Source organism: Neopsephotus bourkii, unplaced genomic scaffold (assembly GCF_033783945.1).
Source record: "Neopsephotus bourkii isolate Nb327-2 ecotype Australia unplaced genomic scaffold, CSIRO-AGI_Nbou_v1 NB_1655, whole genome shotgun sequence".
Classification (NCBI taxonomy): Eukaryota; Metazoa; Chordata; class Aves; order Psittaciformes; family Psittacidae; genus Neopsephotus; species Neopsephotus bourkii.
In genome coordinates this window covers 6395261-6419041 of record NW_026902129.1, presented here as the reverse complement: position 1 = coordinate 6419041, position 23781 = coordinate 6395261, and the positions used below count along the sequence as shown (strand labels likewise).

General features: G+C 39.7%; 1 protein-coding gene across 1 annotated transcript in view; it reads right to left on the bottom strand.

Annotated features, from left to right (window-relative positions):
* Positions 1-329: 329 nt before the first annotated feature.
* ADCY1 (adenylate cyclase 1) overlaps positions 330-23781 on the bottom strand; it is a 142673-nt gene continuing 119221 nt past the window's right edge. The window contains exons 12-20 of the mRNA XM_061375002.1: positions 22683-22772; positions 19592-19848; positions 18851-18977; positions 10721-10837; positions 9506-9652; positions 8852-8950; positions 5035-5149; positions 2946-3070; positions 330-2055 (exon numbers count right to left, since the gene is read on the bottom strand). Coding sequence (XP_061230986.1) covers positions 1723-2055; positions 2946-3070; positions 5035-5149; positions 8852-8950; positions 9506-9652; positions 10721-10837; positions 18851-18977; positions 19592-19848; positions 22683-22772 — 1410 coding nt within the window. The 3' untranslated portion in view covers positions 330-1722. The remainder of the gene's footprint in view (positions 2056-2945; positions 3071-5034; positions 5150-8851; positions 8951-9505; positions 9653-10720; positions 10838-18850; positions 18978-19591; positions 19849-22682; positions 22773-23781) is intronic.

The following is a 23781-nucleotide window of genomic DNA, read 5'->3' as shown; positions in this document are numbered from 1 at the left end:
GGACTTGCAGGACTTCTTTAACAATTTCCATCTGTTGACACACTATTTGTCCATGTATTTTTAACACAAACAGTGACTGCTCCAAAGCAAATGCTGGTTGCAGGAATATTCCTCAGAATCTTCTTTCCATTTAAATCACTACTAAAATGGGCTCACCAAAGGGAAATGAGGCATCTAGTATGTGCAAGTTTTCTATGGCACAATATGGGCAACTTCTGCAGTTTTTCAGTTTTGGGGTTTGGTGCTGTTTGATTTGTTTGGGTTCTGATTTTCTTTTTTGGGGGGGCTGCTGGTTTTGTTGGGCTGTTTTTTAGTTTAAAAGCTTTTAGTTAAAAGGAAGTTTTGCATGTTTTTAGACAACATAATGTTTCATTGCTCTTTTGGAAAGCAGTGCAGTGAGTCTGATCAGCATGCACATCCCCATCAGGGACTGCTAGTGACAGTGTCCATGGAGCACACGTCACTTAGCAGGATGACCTCCAGCTGCTTACAGAGCTGCACTCCACATTTCCCATCCCAATCAGAGTTGCAAGATGAAACCATGAACAATAGGATGTGTGGGCTGCATTAAAGGAAAAAGTGGTCAAAATATGTTCCCTTTTATGCAGATCAAGAGCAGGCCTCACTCTTCTGGCACGTTTACCAGTGTGCTCCTGATTTGGGCAAAGTTTGACTGTGCTTGTTTCTCAGAATTATAGCTTTCTATAATTGTACAGCTTTGAAGAGTGAGCCTGGGTAGAATCAAGATATAAAACTGTGGCATAAATTTAAAAATCAATTAAGACCTAAGCCTGTGTTGGCAAATACACAAATCTCACAAAGCTAGCAACAGCATGTTTGTCACCACTACAGGACTATTCTTTGACCTGTTTGGAAAGGTAAAGCTAAACCCTGGAAGTGAGCAACCAGACCTGTGCTGGTTGTAAAAGCCTGAAATAATACCATCCTTCTGCTCTTCAATAAAATCAATCAATTTTGGGTTTTAATGACAAAAAAATATATATATTGTTCTTCTGCCAAACCTTTAAGCTCTTCCTAGCTGAGGATTATGCTTTGAATTGGAATTTTCTGGAAGTTTTTGGAGCATGCAAGGAGAATTTTTCAAAATACATAGGGTTTAGCATTTAGTTGCATCCAGCCTTCGTTAAGTGACAACACAATTGTCATTGCTTTAACTCATGCACTGGGAACTTCTCTAACTCTTGCTGTAGACCAGCTGCTCCCCACACACTCCACTGTTAAATGCAGCTTTACTAATCCCAAACCCAACAGTGCTGGCTATGACAGAAAGAGAAATCTCTTTGCTGTGTCATTGCAGTTGGATGTGTAAATAAATACATGTCTTTATGTTTATCTCTATAAATCTCTATTAAGTCTACATACGACTGTTTGCATATGTGCATATATAGATTAAAACATATATATACACACACACATAAATAATTGCTTGCACGTTTATCTCATATTTTTTTTCATTCACCCTTTAAAAACACCAAGAAAATATTCCTCATTTCCAGAAAATCAGGTTTTGACTTTTCCTAACAGAATTGCTAGCCCTTATATGTTCCATCCCAAGAGTTCATTACATAGTCCCCAAGTTCTCTTTGGTTGGGTTGTAGTGGTCCTTGGTTAATGCCATGGCCTACGACCTCTGATCTCTTGGTAAAAATTCAGGCAACTCTCCAAGATCACTGCAAATGGCACAACCACATCTCCTTTGCTTTATGCCTCCTTTACAGCTGGCACAGAAGGAAGATAATGCAGTGTTTGATTTGTGTGAGTGGCAGACGTCTGCCCTGCGCCAGCTTTTGCAGGGAAGCTAGCAGCTGAGGACACCGACGGGCAGCTGGTGCCCAGTTTGGTTTGAATGTTTGCTCTCCCGTACGGGTACATTTTCCTCTCTAAGTTTAAAGACCGTGTTTGTGCATTATTTCCATCGGCCTTTCCTTCCAGGAAATAGGTCAACATTTCACCTTTTCCCTTTACACTGACTTTACCCCTGCACACAAATTCATAACTGCACCTTTTTAAGATCCGCTGAACTTCTTCTGTCACCTGCAGACAGATAAAAAAGGACAATTAGTTTTTCCTATTCATATTGGGTTAGTTCTAGATCTGTCCATCCCTCTCCATTTTACTTTTGTTATGGAATATGCATAAACAGAATGATTTAACACCTACTGCTGCTTTCAAGCTCACTTAAGAGTTTTCTTAAGGAATTAAAAATCACTGACCAAACTGGAACCTGTGAAGCAGAACTTCTGGTCTTGAGCTGAATAATTACGCAGCCGGATTCATCTCTGTCCAACAGAAATGTGTAACCAAATTGTCCACTGTTGTCAGCTGGACCAGTTCCAGTGACGTTAATTTACTCCACAAGAACTTTTGATCCCTGGAGACTAGACAGGTGTTTTGGATAAAGGACTGCAAGAGTTTGTTGAGTTTTTGAGAGGTGCAGGCATAGCTTCTAGCCAACCTCTAGCGGAACAACAAGGTTCTGTGTCTGTGTGGCCTCTCTGATCCAAAATATCCAAGGAATTTTTAAAGCTACGTAAAATGCAGCAGGATGCAAATGGACGTGGATCCTTCCCTTGTAGTCCTTATTCAGGCAAAATTCCTCCAGCACAAGGACTGGCCCATGCACTGTCGGCATTCCCAGGCTTGCCTCCAACTGTGTGCACTGCAGCAGAGAACTCTGTTGCTTCTGATGCAAAATGATTTGTTTGAGAGTTTTATTGCCTTCAAGTAGTGAAGCGTATATAATGGAAAATAACCTCACCTCTGATGCTTGAACCATCTGGAGAATGTTGCCCTTTTCAAAAGGGCTATGAGATCAAGTGAGGCTACATTTTCTAAGTGGACTTGAAAATGTAACCACAGATAAAACCGGACTTTTATCTGTGTATGTATGTAAAGTTTGCAAAACGGCTGCAGAACCCACTCACCTGAATTTTCCCCTGCACTCCAGTACTATCCATACGGCTGGCAACATTTACAGTGTTCCCCCAGATATCATACTGTGGTCTTCTGGCTCCAATGACTCCAGCCACTACTGGCCCAACATTAATACCTAAAATCAAAATGGTGAGTTTGGTTTCAAACACTACAGCTTATTATCCTAGGGAAACATGAATCCTGCAAAACAGATTTAACACAACTGCCTTAGCATTTTTCTGCTCAGAGGACATAATGCACGTTAAATTAATGCCAACCGGACTTTTGTACTTGTAAGAGGCTTAGACTGAAAATAAAGACATACACAGAGATAACTTACTGGAAATGCAGTATGACAGACAACATACAACCATGGCTCATTCTTTTTGTGTTAATTTTAAGGAAAGCAAAGCACTGGTAGAGCAGAGTTTAGCTGTACAACAATTCAGGACAAACTGTTACAGATCTTTAATTACTCACTACAGCTTCCACTGTAGTTGCTCATATAAAGCCTTTTAATGGAGGTTTTCCAAGTGGAACAGAAATAGCAGCCTGGAAGACATGAGGAATGGGGTAACGGAAGCATGTCATGTTGGTTGTCAGTACTAGAAAACAGATCAGGAAAACAATGGAAGAAGACAAGAATATGTGAAAATGGCCCAAGCACCTCTTTTTGGAAACCACAGGGCTTGATTCTACATTTCTGATTGATTTTTGACACCTTGTTCGTAAGACAAGAGAGGATGTCCCTTCTGAGTGCCCTGAAGAGCTATAGATGCTAAGACCCATACGAGGTTCTGTGCAAGACAAATTATGCAGAAGAATTAGGGCTAGATATTTGTTCTCTACCCTTTTGAACCTGGAAAAAAAGCAGAGTTCAAGAAGAATTGGGGTTTGTAACTATTAGGATGTACAGGAGGGCAAAGATATCTAACTCTCCCATTGCTACACTTGATGTCTTTGGTCCTTCTCAACCTTCCACTGGCAGCAACCTCACTTTTCACCTTGTCCAGCCCATTCTCACAATTCAGCCATGGAAATAAATGGAGAAAGAAGCTGGAGAAAACTATCAGTGTTAGAATATGCAATGCAATGAGACAGCAGCAGGAATATCACTAGAGAGGAGCAGGATGCAGGGAAGGAAAGGAAGAGAGAAACTTGTTCTCCGAGAGGTCTGGGAGAAAGGACTCTGAGAGCTAAGAAATGTAATAATATGCAAATGATTGTGGGGGAAGATTTATGTTGTGAAGACCAGCAATTTGATTTGTTGGAGAACACAGGACTGGTTGAGCTGATTTGGCATCTGTGGACAAAAAGCTTCCATGCCACTTAATACCAACAAAGCTTTTACAGAGGGAACTTAACAGATCCAATTTTCAGCAGTTTAGCAATCATAGAATCACAGAATGGCTTGTGTTGGAAGGGACTTTAAAGCTTACCCCGTTCCAACCCCTGCCATGGGCAGGGACACCTTCCACTAGAGCAGGTTGCTCCAAGCCCCTGTGTCCAACCTGGCCTTGAACACTGCCAGGGATGGGGCAGCCACAGCTTCTCTGGGCACCCTGTGCCAGCACCTCAGCACCCTCACAGCAGGTCCTCCTCCTGGGCACACCTTCTGCAGGCAGGTCTGCTGCTTGTTCCTGCCTGAGGAGAAGGGTCTGGGCCCTTCCTGCAGTCCCAGGTCTGCACTGCAGCCTCTCCCTGCAGCAGCTGTCATCTGCCATCACCAGGGTAGATGTTGCAGACCCTCCTCTGGAGCTGTGGCCTTTGCCTTCTGATGAGTCCCCACCACTCTGCCTTGAGGCCACAGATAGCCTCTGGAATGTCTCCCTCTCAAAAAGGTACCCTTCCTGCAGCCCTTCTGCACAAGCTGCCACGCAAACTGACTGGAATTGGACACAACTACAATTCCTTAATACTGATGCTCACTATCCAGCCTTCTGACTTCTTACATGGATGTGACTCTCCTGTTGAAGGAGCCTTTTCAGTTTTAATCATGAGTGTGGGACAGGTAGACGGGTAGTCCTTTGTAGACAGCACAGGGAAAGCCAACAAACAACAATGTCCTGCTTGTGTGATAATTGGAGAGATGTGACTTACCAACTCGTAGGACAAAGTCGTTGTAAGACTGATAGTTGATTTCATCAAGAACGTCAAACATCTCTATTGCGAAATCTGCCAGTGTACTCAGATGGGAATAGATTGATTTTTTAGCCTAGAAACAAAATAGTATTGCACATGAGATTTGTCTGGTTACTGAGAGGCAGGTGAAATACCAAAGTGAAAAACAATGAAAAGCTCAAACTGGATGGCTTAGGAAAAGAATTTAAGCCATTTTGCTGTTTGTGAAAAGAAATGTTTGATGGTGGCTACAGCACGTGCACTCTTTTCTCAAGTACTGAATTCATTATTTTTTTTTCATTCTCTGTTTTGATTTCTGGGAAGAATGGAAAGCAGAGTTCCCGTGGTAAAGTGGTTCTGTTGCTAGAGAGCTGCAGATGTTTGTTGTGAGTGTGGCAGGGAATATAACCTGCTTTCTTACTAAACTGCTTTGCCTGATGATTATTAATAACTATAGTTTCTGCCCTCTTCTCCCTTTGGGGCTTTTGCAAGGGTGCATGCTGTTCCCATTGACAAAATTCCTGTTAGGTTTAATCCTGGGAGATGCAGAACACCCTGTTTTCTTTCTTTTCTGGGCAAACTGAAGTGAGCTGTTAGAAAAATATATCTAAATGAACTAAAGCAGAAGAACCAGAAAGGATCAAATGAAATGATGATGTTTCAACTTGTAAATAAAAGCCAAACCAGAAGAAAGTAATTTCTACAACTTCAGTTGAATTAAACTGTAGAACTCATTTTCAGAGGATACAGTGGATTCCAAACGTTAGATAGATTTGAACATTACTACTCATGGAAGAAATACTACTACTAAAGCAGTAAAAAGAGACTATCTGTAGTCCTAGAATTTCTTAAGCAGCATGTCATTAGAAAGTGGGAAAGAGAGGTTTTTGCATGTTCTCTAACTCTTGCCCTTAACCTAGGATCTACCACTGGCTAGCTGAAGACAGGTTTCCAGAATAGGCCTTTGACCTGACTCATTATGCATTATGTTGCTCTTATGTTGTGCTCTTATTTGAATAATAAATATGAATTCATGACCAGATTTGCAAAGTTAAAGTGGGCTAAAGGTAGGATATGGTGAAAGAAAAGCAGGGTCAGTGGCAGTCTAGCTTCAGTGGGGTGTTGCACAACAGGGCCGTGGCAGCTGGCAGGAGATGAGAGCTCACTGGGTTTTTGTCATGATAGTGGGATTTCATAAACGAGCTACTTGACAGTGGCTGAGAAACCCGAGGAGCAGGTTGCTGTTTGCTTTCTTTGGCTCTGTTGGAAACGGTTCTTTCATGTGTCTGGGAAATTCACAAAAATTGGAGCAAAGTGCTAACAAAAAATATAAAGGCCATTCGTGGGGCAGGCCCAGTTTTTAGGGAGGATATTTTTATTTACCTGCCTGTGTCCCTGCAGTTCTGCTTCTTGTAATGGCAACTAACTACTCTTTTCCAGCCTCACCAAGACAAAGAAAGAAAGAGTTAAGTTTAACTAGCTGATGGCTACACTTCCAACACAGGAGAGGAATACTGAATGTCTGAGGAGAGAGGGAAGAGTACATAGTTTTATTTAATCCTCTAATCTTCTTTGTATTCCTTATCCTTTCATTTCCTTGCTGCCTGATGACTGTCTTGATTCCCTGCAACACCCCGCAAGGTTGCAGGAGACAGGACTATTGACAACTACTGGATGTGCTGCAGGTGACAGATGCCTCCTCTCGAAAGGATTACTGGCAAACCCTTTGGAACCAGCACTGAAGAACACCACAGTTAGGACCCTGGTAAAGCCAGGACCCTGGTGAAATCACAGACATCATTTCAAAGGATTACACACACAGAGAACTTATATTGTGTAAAAGATCGACAAAGAGTTTGCTCTGAGTGCTGCCCTGATGGGGTAACTGCCGAGGAATTATTTATTTAAACATCAGAGGAATAGTTACTGGAAAGACTGCCCAGAGCATCACAGCAAAGCCACTCTGACAGGGGCAATGCGCATTTACCATAGTCACCTGCTGAAGTCATGCTGTAGGAACAACAGTCCTGTAAAACACAGGATTTAAATTATTAACTTCATCAGGGTACTGGGTTCTTAGATGTGTAATATCCTGAGTTAAGAGCACAGTTAACCCCATGCACTGCTTTCTGCTCCTGTCCAAATCTAGTGTGAAATTGGAGGCTCATAATCAGAGGCTGTGCCAAATTTTCTGATGAAGCTGGGACACCCCTGGCAGAGGGGAGATCAGAAATCTTGAGTTTCTTGTGGTTCCCCATAAATACCTATGACTCTGTACTGTAGGGCAGCCCAGGCCCTGTGTGATGGTGGCAGTGATTGCACATGACAGGCTACCCAGGATCATCAGAGTCTTAATGTATAGCTGTATGCTGAAGAACTGCCAAGAGGATGTGAATAATTTCTACTTGTTTGTATCTGATGAGCAGTGGGAAGAGATCACAGGAGAACTGAAACCCCAAGTTAAAGTAAAAACCACTGTCTGTATCATACAAGATCTTCAGGTTTTCTGTGATACAGAATGTTAAATAAATTCTACCTGTACAGAAAAGATCAAAATTTGCCCCAGGATTTCAGAGAAAGGCAGAGTCCTGCAAAAGACTTTCTGCAGTGATTTATCACAAGCTTAGAGCGGTATCTTTAGAACTAGGCTAACTCAGCTGACCCTTCAGTTAGCAACTATAAAATACAAGAGATAAACATGTTTAGGTTTTGGAACATATGCTGCCAAAGTTACCCAATAACACACTTGTTTTCAGGATTATAGTTCAAAGAGCATTTATAACAGACACACAAGTATGCCATTGCCTGTTTGCCTGAGATCACATAGTCAAAATTCAAGGGATCAATTTTTTTGCCTGTCTCAGGACCCAGTAGTCAAATATTTCAGCATGAACAGTTTTAGAAATACCTTTTTGTAATATGTAGGTTTCTAGGAATAATACAAAGGAAAGCAGCAGTCATAAATACCCTTCAGACCAGAAAATTAGTTGCATGTGATCTACTCTAACAAGATTCCAACAGTTAATTTCAATGTAGTCTTGTTTTTTATTTACTTAGCAAGGATAGTTGTTGCTAGGAAGTTCACAAGCCATCTTTGGCCCTTTGGGCTTTTGCCCTCTTACTCAGTGTTACTTTGCAAAGCTAAACCATATACATGAGTGTATCTCTACAACATCTGTACATCCGTATCAGAACAGGGGAGATTTCTCGGCAGAATAGGTACATGGATTGTGCTAATTTGAATAATATTCCTCATATTATTAATTTAATTTTTTATACAATTTATTTTATTAATAAAATTATTAATGTGCATAGTACTCTGTATACAATTTATTCAGTATGTTGTCCACAGGTTTTCTGCTTTTCCAGATGCTGCATGTGAATCTCTGTCCCAAAACACAAACTTAAGGTGAGAAACACACTCAGGAGTAATAATGAGGATACAGAAGAGCTGTGCTTCAGAACTAGTGGGTCTGGAAAGTCTGCCATTTTTTAATTGCTGAGTAATTACAGGGGCTTTTACCCCAAAGGCTAACAGAATGCTAGCAGTTGACACAAAGAAGAGCTGATTTGGAGGGACCAGGGTAAAATGCAGCAACATACCTAGCACTAAGTTCCTGTCTACACAACTACTGGGAAAGCAATTTTTCTTTTCAGGGTAAGAGTTGTGCTTTGGATTTCAGATTTAAACTGCTGTAAAGAAGTAATACAAGTTATCTATAATTGCATAGAGTTAGCTGTGTTTCTGATGTTCCCCTAGAAACTGAAGAATGACTGTTGTGTAAAATCTTCTTACCTTAGTTCCTGAAGTAGGCACAAGTCCCACAGCTGCCATATATGTACTTCCAATTGTCTTGATCTTTTCTATGTCCTTATAATATTCTTTCTCCATAAGCTTTGTTTAAAACATAAAACTGTTAAATATTACATAATATTTTAGACAAACAACCACAGTTATCAGATAACACGTGCAACTTGATTAAACCAGGAACTAGATGATCTTAAGGTCCTTTTCAACCCTAACTGTTCTATGATTCTATGGTTTTGGTTAGTTGACTTTGAGGTCATTGAATAAAACCTACCGTTAACATACATGTTAATACTCTTCCTATATTAGAGGGATTTTAAGTCAGACACACATGCCTTAAAGTATAAACTGGGCACTTTGGAGAAGCCCAGTGGACACCAACTCCAACTGAATGGGTCATTGAATAAAACCTACCATTAACTCACATGTTAATACTCTTCCTATATTAGAGAGATTTGAAGTCAGACTCACATGCCTTAAAATACAAATTGGGCACTTTGGAGAAGCCCAGTGGATACCAACTCCAACTAAATATGAAGTTTATTAGGCAATTCAAGATACACTGAGTTGCTACAGATAATCTCTGTTGCTAGTCATTTGGTAGAACTGATATGGTCAAAAGAGACAGCATTTAGACCTTACCTCATCAAAATCAGCAATGATTTCATTTAACAGGCGTAAACATTCCACTCCCATATTATTGCCATCCAGTTCAATGTAGAAATCATTGAAATTTGGGATGGAAGCAAACATCACTCCCACTTGCGAATAGGACTGGTAATAAAGGTCCTGCAGTTTGGGAGCAGATAGAATTCTCATTTTAAAATATTAATTTAAACCATCATTATTATGTTTTCTATTCTACTACTAAGCAATAGGTAGGACAAAAGCCATCATTTTTTGGTGGACAGAAAGCCAGCCTCATTAAAAAAATGTTGAAAGATCTCTCCACTCAAAACACAAGGAAACAACTCAGTCTTTTTCTCTGTTTAGACGTGGAAGCAGTGAATACATTTGGAGAAAGTCTTAACAGTTGCAGAACTTTTATTGTATGAGAAACATAACTGAATTTTCTCAGTATTGTTTTCTAACTAAAATAGGACAATTTTACCCTAGAGCACAAAACCAGCCTTGCTCCTTCATGTCTTCCCTGAGTTGTGGTGTCCTGTACCCTACATTAACAATATAAGGCTGTTCTGTTTGGTCACATGTCTGCTTAAGAATTTGGAGGGCTCACGGAAAGCAAAACCACTCTTCTGTGGTTCAAATACATTGATCCAAATTCTCAAGAGCAGGATCATGGCCATTACAGCTACTCCAGTGCTGCAAGTATTGCAGCTGCATAGAAAGGACTCTGTTAAGAGCTTCCTGAATCAATTTATTTAATCACTGCAGCCTTTGATATTAAAAGCCACTGCATCTTCCTTGGCTGTGTACTCTCTGTTCTCAGCTTTAAATGGACAGGTTTGGTAATAGCAGCATATTTCCAGAACTACGGTGGTTCATAGCAAAGTGTCTGGCAGTTCATGCATTTCACCATTCAGGACCAAACTGAAATACTGTGATAAACACCAACATTCTATACTGATTGAGAAATAAATAATTAAAACCCAGTTATTTGCATGCAGACACTTGGCTGCATTGATGCTGAATGACACAACATTCCCTTATCCTGAGTTGTATTAAAATTCTTCAGAGGATGCTGCTAAAGTGAAGGAGATAGTCTAATTCCTGAACAGTAATGAAATGTCGTATGTTCGAGCCTTTCTTGAAAACATACACTTGAAAGATGACCCAAGGTACACAGGGTCACACTCATACGCCATCACCATGTATTTATATTTTATCTTGGTTTACCATATTTCGTGGATTAGACATTAGAAAGTGCTGTGCAACATGTGCCGGCAACAGGTTGAAGAGAATTCTTTTGTTATCCAGCTTGACTCTTTCCATATCATCTCTCTCTTCTTCTGCCTGTGGGGATAGAGGAAAAGAAAAACCTTTTAGAAAGCAAAAAATTAGCTGAAGCCGTAAAATAGCTTCCTATTAATTTCCTTTGAAATGAAACTGAGCAAAATAATGCCTGCAAAGTAGAGCAGGAACAGTTCTCCTACACCATGCTTTTACACTGGGGCAATATCCCTTAGATTTAGTAATCAGTAATCCAAGTCCTTAGTAATTTAGGTTAGCCTCTGGGCTGATGACTACCTTCAGGTCTTGATCAGCTAAGTGCATTTGTGTCTTTTGTAGTTCTCTGTTCTTTAAAATAGGCCCTTGACATTTTTACAAGTAAAAACCTAGAATAAGCCCATTTAAGCCACACTGGTCTTGGAGACCAATTACTTCCCAGGTAGGTGGAGACAGTGACAGCAGTATTCAGAAAGAGTGCCTGGGAGCTAATACAGATAAGGCCATTAATCCAAGATACTGCTATCTTATTCCAGGTTTCTTGACTCCCAGATGTTTAGTGGGAATCATGCATTAGGAAATTATTCTAAAAATGAGACCCCTTTTTGGAAAAATACTATCTAGGGATCTCATTTGGGACCCCTGGGTTTGTAACTTCCAGCCTAGTCCATAGCAGACTCTTCTGCAAAATGACTTCCACTGTTTTTGTTACAGTGTCTTTTGGCCCCACGTTCTGATTTCAATTACAAAGAAATATGATCAGTACCATATAATTCACCTTACTGAAATCACAAATCTTCTGCCATGATCGCAGTATGATTTTTCCTGACCTAGATGCAGTTGACAAAAGGCTGGAAAGCCAAATTCTCAGGCACTGTTGAGAAACTGTGACCAAACACTGAAGAATCTGCTCTAATTTTTGTCAGTGTCTCTTTTGTATCTATAATTTGCTATCCTGATCTATTCCAAAGTCCACATACTTTTCTCACTCTCCATTCCTGTCTAAGTAGGAGAAAACCAGTCACCTTTTACCTTTGTATAGTCTAACAATATTCTTTTCATGTGATTTTTTTTCCTCAGGAAGCTAATTTCTGTTTTCCATGACAAAGCTTAGGAAACAACCTTTTTATTCAGCTCACACAGACTGCTTTGCCTTGCAGTTTACTTCTGTATTTTAAATTCCTTTACAAGTAGAAAGAAAGCTGAAAGAGGCTTAATAAACTTAACTTTTTCAGGAATCATTCCCTTTTGAAATAAATCCTCAGCTCCTCCCCTAATTTGTGAAGCAAGAATCAGAATTCATTCCAGAGGCGAAATATCAGTAAGTGTTAAATAGCAGTTAAGCTCTGCACAAAATATACCTGAAATCGTCATTCTAAGAAAGTAGGCTATTTCCTGGTTTTGAGTTGTTTTCCTTACACTTTCTTTGCTGTTTAAATTTCATATGCTTTCTCTTCATGTTTTCACAAAGTAACGCTCCCCTTGTATAACTCCATCTCTGACTTATTGTTGTCTGTACATGTATGTAATGTCCTCTTGCATTTAGTCTGACTGCTGGAATTGAAATGTTCTAATGGTAAAAATAAAAAACTTTTTCCAGATGAAAATCCAAACCAAGCTTACAATTCCATTTTTACATCATCCTGGAATATGGGAAATTTTATTTTGACAATAGCAAAGAGATTTGCAAACAGAATTCATGCTCTAAATAAAAAAAATAATCTGTTTTGGGCTGGATTATTCATTCCTCTATTTTTTTACTAAGAATTTTTTGTTACTTTTTCCTAGGAATGTTTAAGGTTCTCAGTTAAGCTCCCAAATACAGTATGTGGTAGAACAGCAGCCTAAACCTCTGGGCCAGGGTGGAGATTTCTGGACAAGTCAAAGAAATCAAGCAGGGGTAGGGAAGCAGAGTAATCCCTTTCACACATTGCATGGATAGTGATGTTGCCTGATCACTGGCAGGTGCTGTTCAGTTCTGACCTGGAAGCGTACTATCAGATTCCTTTGGTCATGGACCAAAGTGGTCATTCTGGAAGCCATGATTGAGAAGATTGTTCAGCAATACGTAGTGTTTCCTACCATTGTGTATGATTCACAGCAAAGGTTTCAGAGCAAGCCACAACACAAGGACAAAGCTGTCAGCACTGAAGCAGACCCTTATGACCTTGGTCATGGGGCTGGACTTTTCTCCAACCTTTGATACACAGAAATAAAAGACAATTCTAACATACCAACATAAAATAAATGAGAAAAGACACTCCAGACTGTTGATTTTTTTCTGACATAACTTTAAGGCATATGATGGCTTTTCTCCTCCTTTCTGTCTTGCTTCAATACAGTCATGAAACTGCTGGGAGAGAAATGTCAGTGACACTACTGTGTGTGCAAGTGGAGTGTGATGTTCACAGTGATGGTACCACAGCTGTGACTAAGAGGCTGAGAATTGAGCCTCTGAGTGAAGAGCTACTACCTCAAACCAAACCAGCAGTCATTACTGAAGGAGTGGCAAAATCCTGTAAGAGCAAGGAAAGACATCAAGGATATCACCATTGCTAAGAAACACAGAAGAACGCTACACTTCCAACACAACTAGTGAGCATCTCTTCCCCTCTTCAGATGCAAAACTCTGAACTACAATTTTGACTCTGAGAAGGTTCAGTTGCCAGAATTGAGATAAAACACTAAGGTTATGGAAAACCCTTAAATAATGCCATGGTGGGTAACAGTAGCAAGCCCTACATAGAGACAAATTATGTAAACAGCAAAATAAGGGGAATGTAGATCAAGTGCTTTTTGTGCCCTGGCCTATTTCAGCCCAGGCACTTCCTGGTCTGCAGGAAAGAGGAAGGCACTTACCCCGTGGTTCAGGGAGATATTTGTACTGGGAATGCCTATGTGGGACAACGCAGTGCCAGCTCTGCCTGACCTAGCACTAGGCTTAGAAGCAGAACGTTCACAGAATTAGCACAGCGCTTCTCCTGAGCTACTTAGTCGTGTTGAAAAGCAAGATGTATCAGCTTAGAACACACGTTGGGTTAATACCCTTATATTGTTGCTGGTACCCTAGCCAGAGCCTCTGCATGGACTGTACTTATGCCTTCCAGACATACCACGTGTCTGACATTCTACCTTTATTCAAGTGATCTGCTAGGAATAGGAAATGAAGTGCACCTTCTCTGCTACTACTGCATACAGCTTCAGTATGCATCCTCTAGCCCTGCACTGCCTAAGACAGCTCTCATATATGCAACTCCTCAGGAACTGCCTGGGGAAAGAGGAAGGATCTCCATGTATCTCCTGCAAGGGAAGATAAGGAGCGAAGGTGAGGTATGTTCAGCAGTGAGGACTCTAAAACATGGCCCTATGGCGAGGGAAATAAACTGGTTACAATGTTTTCTGGACCTTTTTCCAGCATCCTGTTTCCTGCCCTTCAGGGGAGTGCAATGAAAACTGTCTTTTCTTCTTGTGACTCATGAAATCCTAGTGCCTACTCTTCGAGCAGCTGAGATAAAAGGATGGGTAGGCATCACCCCTTCCCAGATGAAACAAACACTGAGAAGAGAGAAGATGGACCTGGGGCAAATATTATCCAGACAGCTAAATGACATCCACACCTTCATCTATTTGCCCTATTCCTACTGGCTAGTTAGGAAAGTTTTCAGCATGTTATTTATACAATAGCTGCCGGCTCAAAATCCAAGGAAAATTATTGTGAAAACAAAGAAAAGATACACGGGCATGAGCAACATCCTTTTTTCACACCCTGCCTATTGCTTGTATCTGTTTGCTATTAGTGCCAGTTAGGTCATTTTGTAGAGATCAACTGTATTTGCAGAGCTGCAGTGTTTAAAAGCAGGCTTTGCTTTTGCTTCGGACCTGGTGACATAATTTAAAATGCACTTTGGTACTATGGCTTTTGACATCAATGTAATTAATGGCTATTTCATCTTACGGAGTTACACAGCATCCCAGCTCTTACAATACTAGTGTGACTGATTACACGTCCTCTATTCACAAAGTGGCATGAGATGTTGTATCACCTGAGCTATCAGGTGCCGTTTAATAAGCATAAACATGCTTTTGCAATGTCTGAAGAGGATTATCAAAAAAATAAAGTGAAAATCCACTGCTCCAAGATACAGCTAAACGGGAGCCGGGTACTGGTGCTGCAGAAGCATCATCTTTATACCTGAAGGTGGCACTAGAATCACATGGAAGAGACCCATCCCAGTGCTGCTCTATTTTTCTTATAGATTTTTAATATATTATTTCATACATTATCAGAGAAATTTAACAGGAAGTGCAAGCCCACCTGGCAAGGCTTTCCTGCCGACTGTAAAATCCATAGTTTTTACAACTGTCATGGATTAGGAATGCAACCATCAGTCATATCATTGTACTGGTTTTGCTCCCTGACAAAATCCTGGGTGAATAAGCAGCTCCATTTTTTTGGCAGATTGCCCTTCTTCAGAATTTCATCGTTTATATTTATGTGCCCATTTTTTTCCAGTTTTGTGGAATAATTTGCAAAAGTGATTATCAGCCACAAATAAGTAAAACTCTCCTATATTTGCTATTCACGATTACCATCATAAGAGGCACACAGAGTTGCTCTACAATGTTATGGAGAATATTAAATTCTCCTGTCACTGCCTGATAAAAGCCAAACACACCAAGAGAGATTTTCTGTGATATTCATAAAGGTTGAATTTGGCACAGCAAAAAACCCCAGCAAAATCAACGAGAACCTGTAACACCAGTGGCTTACAGAGCACAAATATAAATGTTTTAACCACTTCTCACCAACCAGAAAAATGCATTTTTTTTAACACAATGTACATAAATGACACCACTTTATATCGGTTCTGGTTCCCTAACCCAGATGCATGGGAATTAGATTAACTTGAAATTGTATCGTTTTTCTAAAGCAGTTTTTCTTCTCTGCAATCTGCTTTTCCTCACAGCACATTTTTTTCCCAATATGGCAGTCAAAATCCACTGAAATGGGTTTTTCTCAAACTCTAGCATAGCCCACTGAGCATCTATCTATATATTCTTACTAGTAATGGTATTAATTGCAGGATACTTTCAGTGTTTAAAATACCATTTAGTTAGTACTAGACAGTATGTTGTTCACGATAAAGTGAATGAAAATACGTATGAAATCCTGCAGCTTATGCCAGAAATGGTTTTATTAATCTCAGAACGTTTTTACAGGATTAGCCCCAATAATGAGCCTTACTAAAAGCAAAGTGCTTACATCTTCCAGAAGAGCCCCTGAATCTGAAATTCTCTCAGTTGTAAGCCAACAACTGAGAAGCTTCCTAAAAACATATGTTGAACCATGTTGGCGCATCTTCAGAGAGCAGTGTCTGGCTGCTGGGAGACGTGACTTTCAGCTCTAGCAGCGGTTCATGCAATTCAGTGTTTGCACAAGGAACCAGCACACTCACTGTAAACCAGAAGAAGATCTCCACAATCCCTAAGTCAGTGGTCTTTCTAAAACTGCTGCTACTAAGAATGAAATCAAGTTAAGCCAATAGTTGGTAGTACTATGGCTATAGAGAAATTGGACCAAGAATGCCGTTCAATCATATGCAGGGCTGCAGTCCAGCAGCTACAGAAAACTGTCACTCAGGAAAGTGTTTCTTACCCTTGTCTCCATTTAAGGACTGTTAAACAATTAGTTGCTTGGAGTTTGATAACTATCCAAAGGCAGTTTTAACATACAAATATTTCCAAGTCTTCCCAGAGCTTTTAATATATTTTTACTATGCCAAAGAGCCTAGTAAGCACAAAGATAATGTTTTGGTGGTTTTCTTTTCTTATTCATTTGAGTAAGTGAGCACCAAAAGCACTTCTGTAACATTCATGATGACAGTACTTCTGCATGTTATGTTATTTAGCCTTTGTATTCAGTATCATTTACAACCAATACACAGAACAAGACTCCTTACAGCATGCTATCCACTATCATTTATTGTACAGGGCATACACCTTCCATGTGCAATTAAGCACAAGGGTATATACCCAGAACAGGGCATACACCTTCCATGTGGAATTAAGCACAAGGGTATATGCCCAGATCATCAAAGATGCCAAATATCTACCCAACCACCTGATTTCAAAGAATGGTATTTATGTTGATACCTAATTTCTGAACGTTCAGCCTACACTGATTTTTGTTTTCCTTTCTGATTATTATCAAGCAAATCTCACAGACAAGTCAGTACCACATCTGCAGCTGAAAAGATCTGAAAATGGCATTTGATCTTCTCAGAGAAAAAGCACTTTTTGAAATGGTACCTGAAGATGCCACTGGACGTTACTGAAATTTGATAGGCATCCATATGTCTTAACTCCCATTATTGCCTTTGGAGTAAGTGCACAATGGTTTTAACAACTGGTGGACAAGTAGGTATAACTTGGTAGATAAGTAGGTCTTTCTGAAAAACCTGGCCCCAGGGCAGCAGCAGAAGTTTGGATTTCTTCCTTTACCATTGCCCAGTTCTGGTCTTTCACAGGCAAGCATCCCACCAGTTTCCTGCACTTGAATTTTTAAAACTAACTGATTGCTAATTAAAAGCCAACTTAAAACTAAGACTAAGCCGTACATTCCTTAGGGATGCAGAATTCACCTTGCAAGGCATAGTAACTGGAATTATGAAAAGCAGTTAAAGATACTTAAACTCAGTCCTGACCTGTTGAAAGGCCACAGGATAGCAAACCAGTATCTTCCTCCTTGCTACTCTATTTCATGGACAGCAATAACATACAGAAGGTCTTGTGTTCATAGATCATATGGCACTCACATACAACCTCCATGTGCCAGCCTACATACAGATGGCTGCTATGCTGAGTTTCTCATGTGCTGCCCTGAGTTTCAAAGTCAAGGGATTTCTTTTTTTTCCACCTGAAAACTGTATTTGGCATCACAGCAAGTGGAAATTATTTATCAGTTTGTTCAAAAAAAACTTCTGAGGCTGCCAGGCACCTATCAATCCTAAATGATTACATATTGTTGACTCAATTAAACAACAAAGAGTACACAGAAATTATAGAACAAGATAAACTTAAATCATGAAGGAGGTGGACTTGGTCTTGGACACCAAGATGAACAAAAAATCCCATCAGAGCTTAACTGATAGGCGGAAGACACTAGAGCTAAGTCATTCCTGATGGCTCCATTTTAGGTAACATAGTAGAGGCAGGGATGGGTTTAACCTGTATGTTCCAGTCTTGATCTTACACATAAAAGCAAGCACTGTGATGATTTATATGGTCCTTTCAACAGCACAGTTAACAGGGTGTAGATGAGAACAGGCTGTGACCTCTGTGAACTGCAAGAGCCTACAATTTATCATAAAAGCAACTTCCAAATTCCATGAAAACAAACTTACATCTTCAACCTTCACCTTCCCTCAGGGGCTAGTGTGAAACACTTCGGAGGTGGGAGTAGGACTGCTGAAAGGCATGACAGGAGGTAGACATTTCTTGATGCCCCTGCTTATAGCTAATATAATTTCTGTTGGTTTTGCTGGGATTATGATAGTTAGGAAATAGGTGTTTTAAAAAAGTACATGGACATGGTACCTAAATAAGTTTCTCACCAACTTTTGGGAAGAGTTCCAGTTTCATTGCATGATGTGGGTATTTCCTTTTATTGGTTTTATTTGCTTCTTTTCAGTTTACCTGAACATCAATTTATTTTCACCTTTTTTGTATTGTAAGATGAAAAAGATCTATGGATTGAATTCTTCTACCTGAAACTTACATTGCTAACAGTTAATTTCCCATGTTTGAAATTCTCTCTATTCATAATGTGCCTTAGATATAAATATATTACTTCATTAATGATACAGTGTTATGGAACAACTACAAAAAAAATCACTTTTCCAGAGCAAGTGAATGACATAGGTCTATGGAAAGAAAGTTAATATATAATATTTTTCCTTTGTAAAGCCCAACAGACATGAAAAATCTTGAAAGCGTCTTAGTCCAACTGATTTTTTGCAGGTCAATTAAAAAATCAGACGCTGCTGTGTGTGCACTAGAAAGGAAAGACCTATGGCTTACCTGCACAGCCCAGAGGTAGTCCAGACGCAGCTTCAAGTCCACCTGTCTGGAATGCAGTGCCAAAGCACAGGAAAATAGCAAAATGGCTAGTATTGGTTCATAGCCACGCATGTAAAAGGAGCCACCCCTTAGAAAGAAAAGGAAAGTAAATGGGTTATTCCAGGTTTTCTAATACCTAACACTTCATATTTCTAGTATGAAATCTTTAGTTTAGAACATGTGGGTACCCCGTAATCAATAGCCTTTTCCAAAGTGGCTCACACACAGGCAGGGAGAAAGGTGAGAGTAAATCTGATCACTGCATGAGACCAATGTTCAACTTCTTGAGGATTTTATAATGCTATACATTACTGTAATGGGTGCATGCTTTTAATTAGGGAATACAGTAACACTCAAAAGCTTAAATACATTGGAATTGTTGAGGGCTACACAGAAGTGAAGTTTTTAACTGTGTTTTTCTATTTGATATTATTATTAGACTGTAGTGTGTTCAGCTGAGGTATGTTAGCATAAAAGTCACAGAATAATGGGAAACAGCTCCTAGTTCCCAAAAGCTGATCCCCTGTTGATGGGTATTTCTAGATTCTACAGCTGCTGGGTAGAGGATGTCTTAAGTATTTCTTATGTCCTACTGAGTATATAGCCCAAAGCAGCACTGAATTGTAGAGAGTAATTCATAGATGAGATATCATAGCTATCTATACAGACATACTCATTGCTTTAACATTGCAAGATACTTACCCCACTGCTTTTCTGTAACCACTGAGTTCCAGAATAAGTATGTACAAAATCGTAACAAAGAGCAGGAGAATCATTTTTGGCAAGGAAGATACACGCAGAAATATTGCCAAGGTGAGAGTCCCCACTACGCAGGAAAGGAAAGCATAGTGAGCTGTGTCACAGGGAAGTTCATTCATTGTTTTATTTGTTCCACCAGGAGAAATGATAACTATTGAACTGCTGGAATTGGTATTCCATACCCAAGGCATACAGCCAACCTAGAAAAGACAGGAGAGGCAAGAAAGTCAGAAAGTTAAACATGAAATAAAAGAAATGCAGCTGCTATGGGGGCTGACTGTAGTTCTCTCCTAACTAGGAAAATATGGCTGTGGTGTTCCCATCCAGCTCACTGCTCCAATAAAATCTCTCCTTTTCTGGTAGTGTTTTACTCAGTTTTAGGTGTGGGATACTCTTTATTTATTAGATGCCAGTAAGACCAACCACTTAAAATCTGGGCTTAGCTGAGTATGTTCCCTTGCAGGGCTCAAACCCAGGAGATTCTCAAGCCAACATATTCCTGCAAAATTGAGGAACTTCAGTAAACATGTTATGTGGCCATGTGGGTGAGAAAGGTTCTTGCACAGAGCACAGAAAGAAATGCATTTGCTTTATTGACTATGCAAACTGTATCAATTTCAATTCATCAAGTATAAAATAAAACCTATTTTAATCTTTGATTGAAAACATGTATAATATCTTTTCTCCACCTCAAAACGACTTCCACATAAGATTCTAATACAAGACCTCACCTAGAAGTATCCCTGCCATTTCAGTTATGCAAGGAGTTCCATTTCCTCCCTAGACTGGGAAATAAATGGTTTAGTGCATTTCTTAGGGGCAATTTGAGGAAACGCAACCTGCTTTCTCCAAAGGCAATGTCATGTTCACATCTCAGAGCCCAAGAGAGGAGTATCTGGTAAACAGTGCAAGTACCTAGAGCTCCAGTTTTAACTGCACTCCAACCTTCACCCCTTATTTAGGGAGAGAAGAAGAGGTAGCATAAATGGGGAGAGTGGGATGGCAGTGTGAAATTGATTTTAAAAGGCACTATCACACAAGCCCTGCCCTCCACTTAAGCTCCTCTTTTGAAGTGTGTTATTAAACCTTTTTATTTCATCCTAACCACTGATAATGAAATTTTATAGCATGTTGTAAAATAACTGACAACCTGAGAGGTGATTAAGCAATGTATTTTACAGGGGGTTGTAGTCATTTGAAAAGATGAGATATAACACATAAAATGTGAGTTAAACTCAGGGTGGCTAACATTATGAAATGAGATGAAGGCAAGTGGAGTGAAAAATCTGTTTAATGTGATTTTATTCAATATCCTTAAAAATGCTGTTCATATCAAACTCATCCAAAACCACAGGCATGCACATGTACGATGGCTTCATAAATGATGTGTGATCCATCCAGGAAAACAACATCTGCTCTACAACTAGGAGTGAAACCTCAACACCTAGCTCCTATGCTAGCTGAGAATTCTAGAGCTATCACTTTGCAGGAACTTATCATTTCACATTAACATTTCTCCTGAACATTTCAATGGTTACAGGCTATTTTTGCTTCAATAAAGGATAAAGTTGTATTTGTGACCTATTCTAAGTTGTAACTAAATGATCACTTTCCTGTTGGAGGCCAGAACCTATAACCTGCATTCTTCCACCGATATTCAACGTTGCCTTAGGCCTCATGATTTCCGTTTACTCATTTCACCATCTTTAAGTGGCAACAATAGTGCTTGTTTCATTTGGTCAGTGTCACATCTGTGGGGACTGATCCACAATGGTTCCATCTGTCATAATTGTCACCTCAATCCCAAAGTCAGATACACAGAACTTGCTGAGATGCTAGCTAGCCTAGAGGTGCTGCATGTATCTGTGCCTTTTAGGCTTACATGCACATTAAGAACCAGTATTTGTCTGTGTGCTGTTAGGGCTGTGTGTTACTCACACAACTGATGTTCAGTATTTCTTGGCACCTCTTAGAACACGGGGATTTGCAGACAAGGGAACTGTTGCCCATTCAGTTCATGTGGATCAGCTTGGTAGATGTTCTCAGAGCAGGTCAAGGGATGAGTGAATACAAAATAAGGGGCTTGGCATCTCAGTACTGTGAAATGCTCATGAAATCCCTGTCTTCCTATGGGCAGAACACATAGCCTAAATTCCACAGAGAGGCATGATTTGAGACATCTGCCTCCTCAGCATTTCCAATTGTGTTTAGTGTGCTATTTTTGTGTGAATCCTTTCCTTTGGGTACCCTAACATGTTTAATTCATCAGCATTAGCAGCCAAAATGCTGAAATTGAGTGCTAGGAGTTTGACAAGGCAACTAAATGCCAAACACTTCAGTGGAAGTTTAAATCCCATTTGACATTCAAGTCTACCATGTAGAACTAGCTGCTAAACCACAGTGAAAGAAGCTCAATTTTCAGAAGGATTGAGCAAGTTCATTTCACACAAGAGAAGCTCCCCAGACTTTGGATATGAATGGATCATATAAATAGCACAATGTAAGCACCTCTTCCAGTTATACAATACTATCCATATTTTAAGATCTTGTTATCTTTTACGATTTGCCTGGACAAAAAATATCCCCTTGTTATCACACGTAAGATGTTCTGTAAGCTGCCACACAGAAATAAGTAATGTTGCTTGACACCATGCCTTGTCTGTCACAAGATATTAGCCATTGAACTAGTCATCAAGCTGAACATTTAAAAATAGCTTTCTCACAAAGTACATGACATCAGCAGACTATGTGATGCTAAGGTTTGATATAAAACTTTCTATAGATGTTGACTTGCTATTATCTGTGTAATTTGCCCATAGCTTTGCCATTCCTAAGTCAACAGCCTGACTCAGGGCAGTGAAAGTTCAGATTATAGCAAAGGGCTTTAATTTTGAAGAAACATGCTCTGCAAGAATGAATAAGTAAATGAATAGGAATTCACCACACAAGAATACAGTGCACGTTTAATGGATCTGCACCAGGCTGTTAGTTAAACAGAATGCTAAATTAAGCGATACTTGATTTAAATACTCACCACGCATCCTTGAGCCACGGAGTATATTAAGATCACAATAAAAATACACAAAACGGTACGAATCTGAATTGTCAGGCACCCTGGAAAACACTAAGGAAATAGAAAATAAAAAGATTTATAGCTATACATTTAAAGTATTTATTTCAAGTCGGGTTGTTATTTTTTAGTAGTCTATAAAAAGAAAAGAATAAGGGATACGGACATTTTGCCTGCACTGTAAATTATAAAACAAGCATGTAGTTATTGTGTACATACGCTTTAATGGTAATTGCATTTTGGGGGAGTAATAAATGTGAAATTGTTATTACTATACATTATTTCTCACTGTAATTAAAACTCTTTGAAAGGTTAGTAGGATGTCTGCTCATAATGCAAATAATAAATTAGCATGGCATTTGATTTTGTTCTCATGGGGAAAATCCCCAAAGCATCTTTTGCCATGCAAATTACCAGCTACAAACAGTGATCCAAGACAACATGCTGTGGTAGCATAGAATTTTGGAGTGGTATTTGTGTCTTCTGCTATAATAGTCATGTTAAATGTCAGGGTAGTTTTAATTATCAGGACTCCTGTAAGATATTGAATTTGTCAGGGCAGAAAGGGCAGTAGAGAACAAAAATGTCTGGTGGAATGGAGTCCTGTGAATCTCTTCGTCATCTTCAGTTTTACCCTGATGCCATCACTGCACCGTGTGACTTGCTTGCTGCTTGTGAACCTATATGGAGCCAGTGACAGAAGGTGAAAGAGGAAAAACAGGTCTGTCAGGCTCTAGTACTTATGCTTGTTCCAGTCATTCTGATCTTCTGTGGTTTCAGTCAAAGCTGATTTCCTTCTTCTCCCCTTGTATGAAAAATGTTTGTGGCATCTATTATCTTCTGGACCCACAATACGTGTTTCAGACAAGACGTCTTGCAGTGACTTCAAGGGGCAAGAATCAACGACAGGAAACAGTAAGATTTAAAGTGGGAGCAATTCTGTGTCCCTTAAAAGAAGAGGGCTCAGACTTATCAAGGCTGGATTTGACTTAAGATAAAATGAATCCAGCAAGCACCTAATTTTTGAATGAGTCACTAACTCTGAAGCTGTTCATCAAAAGCA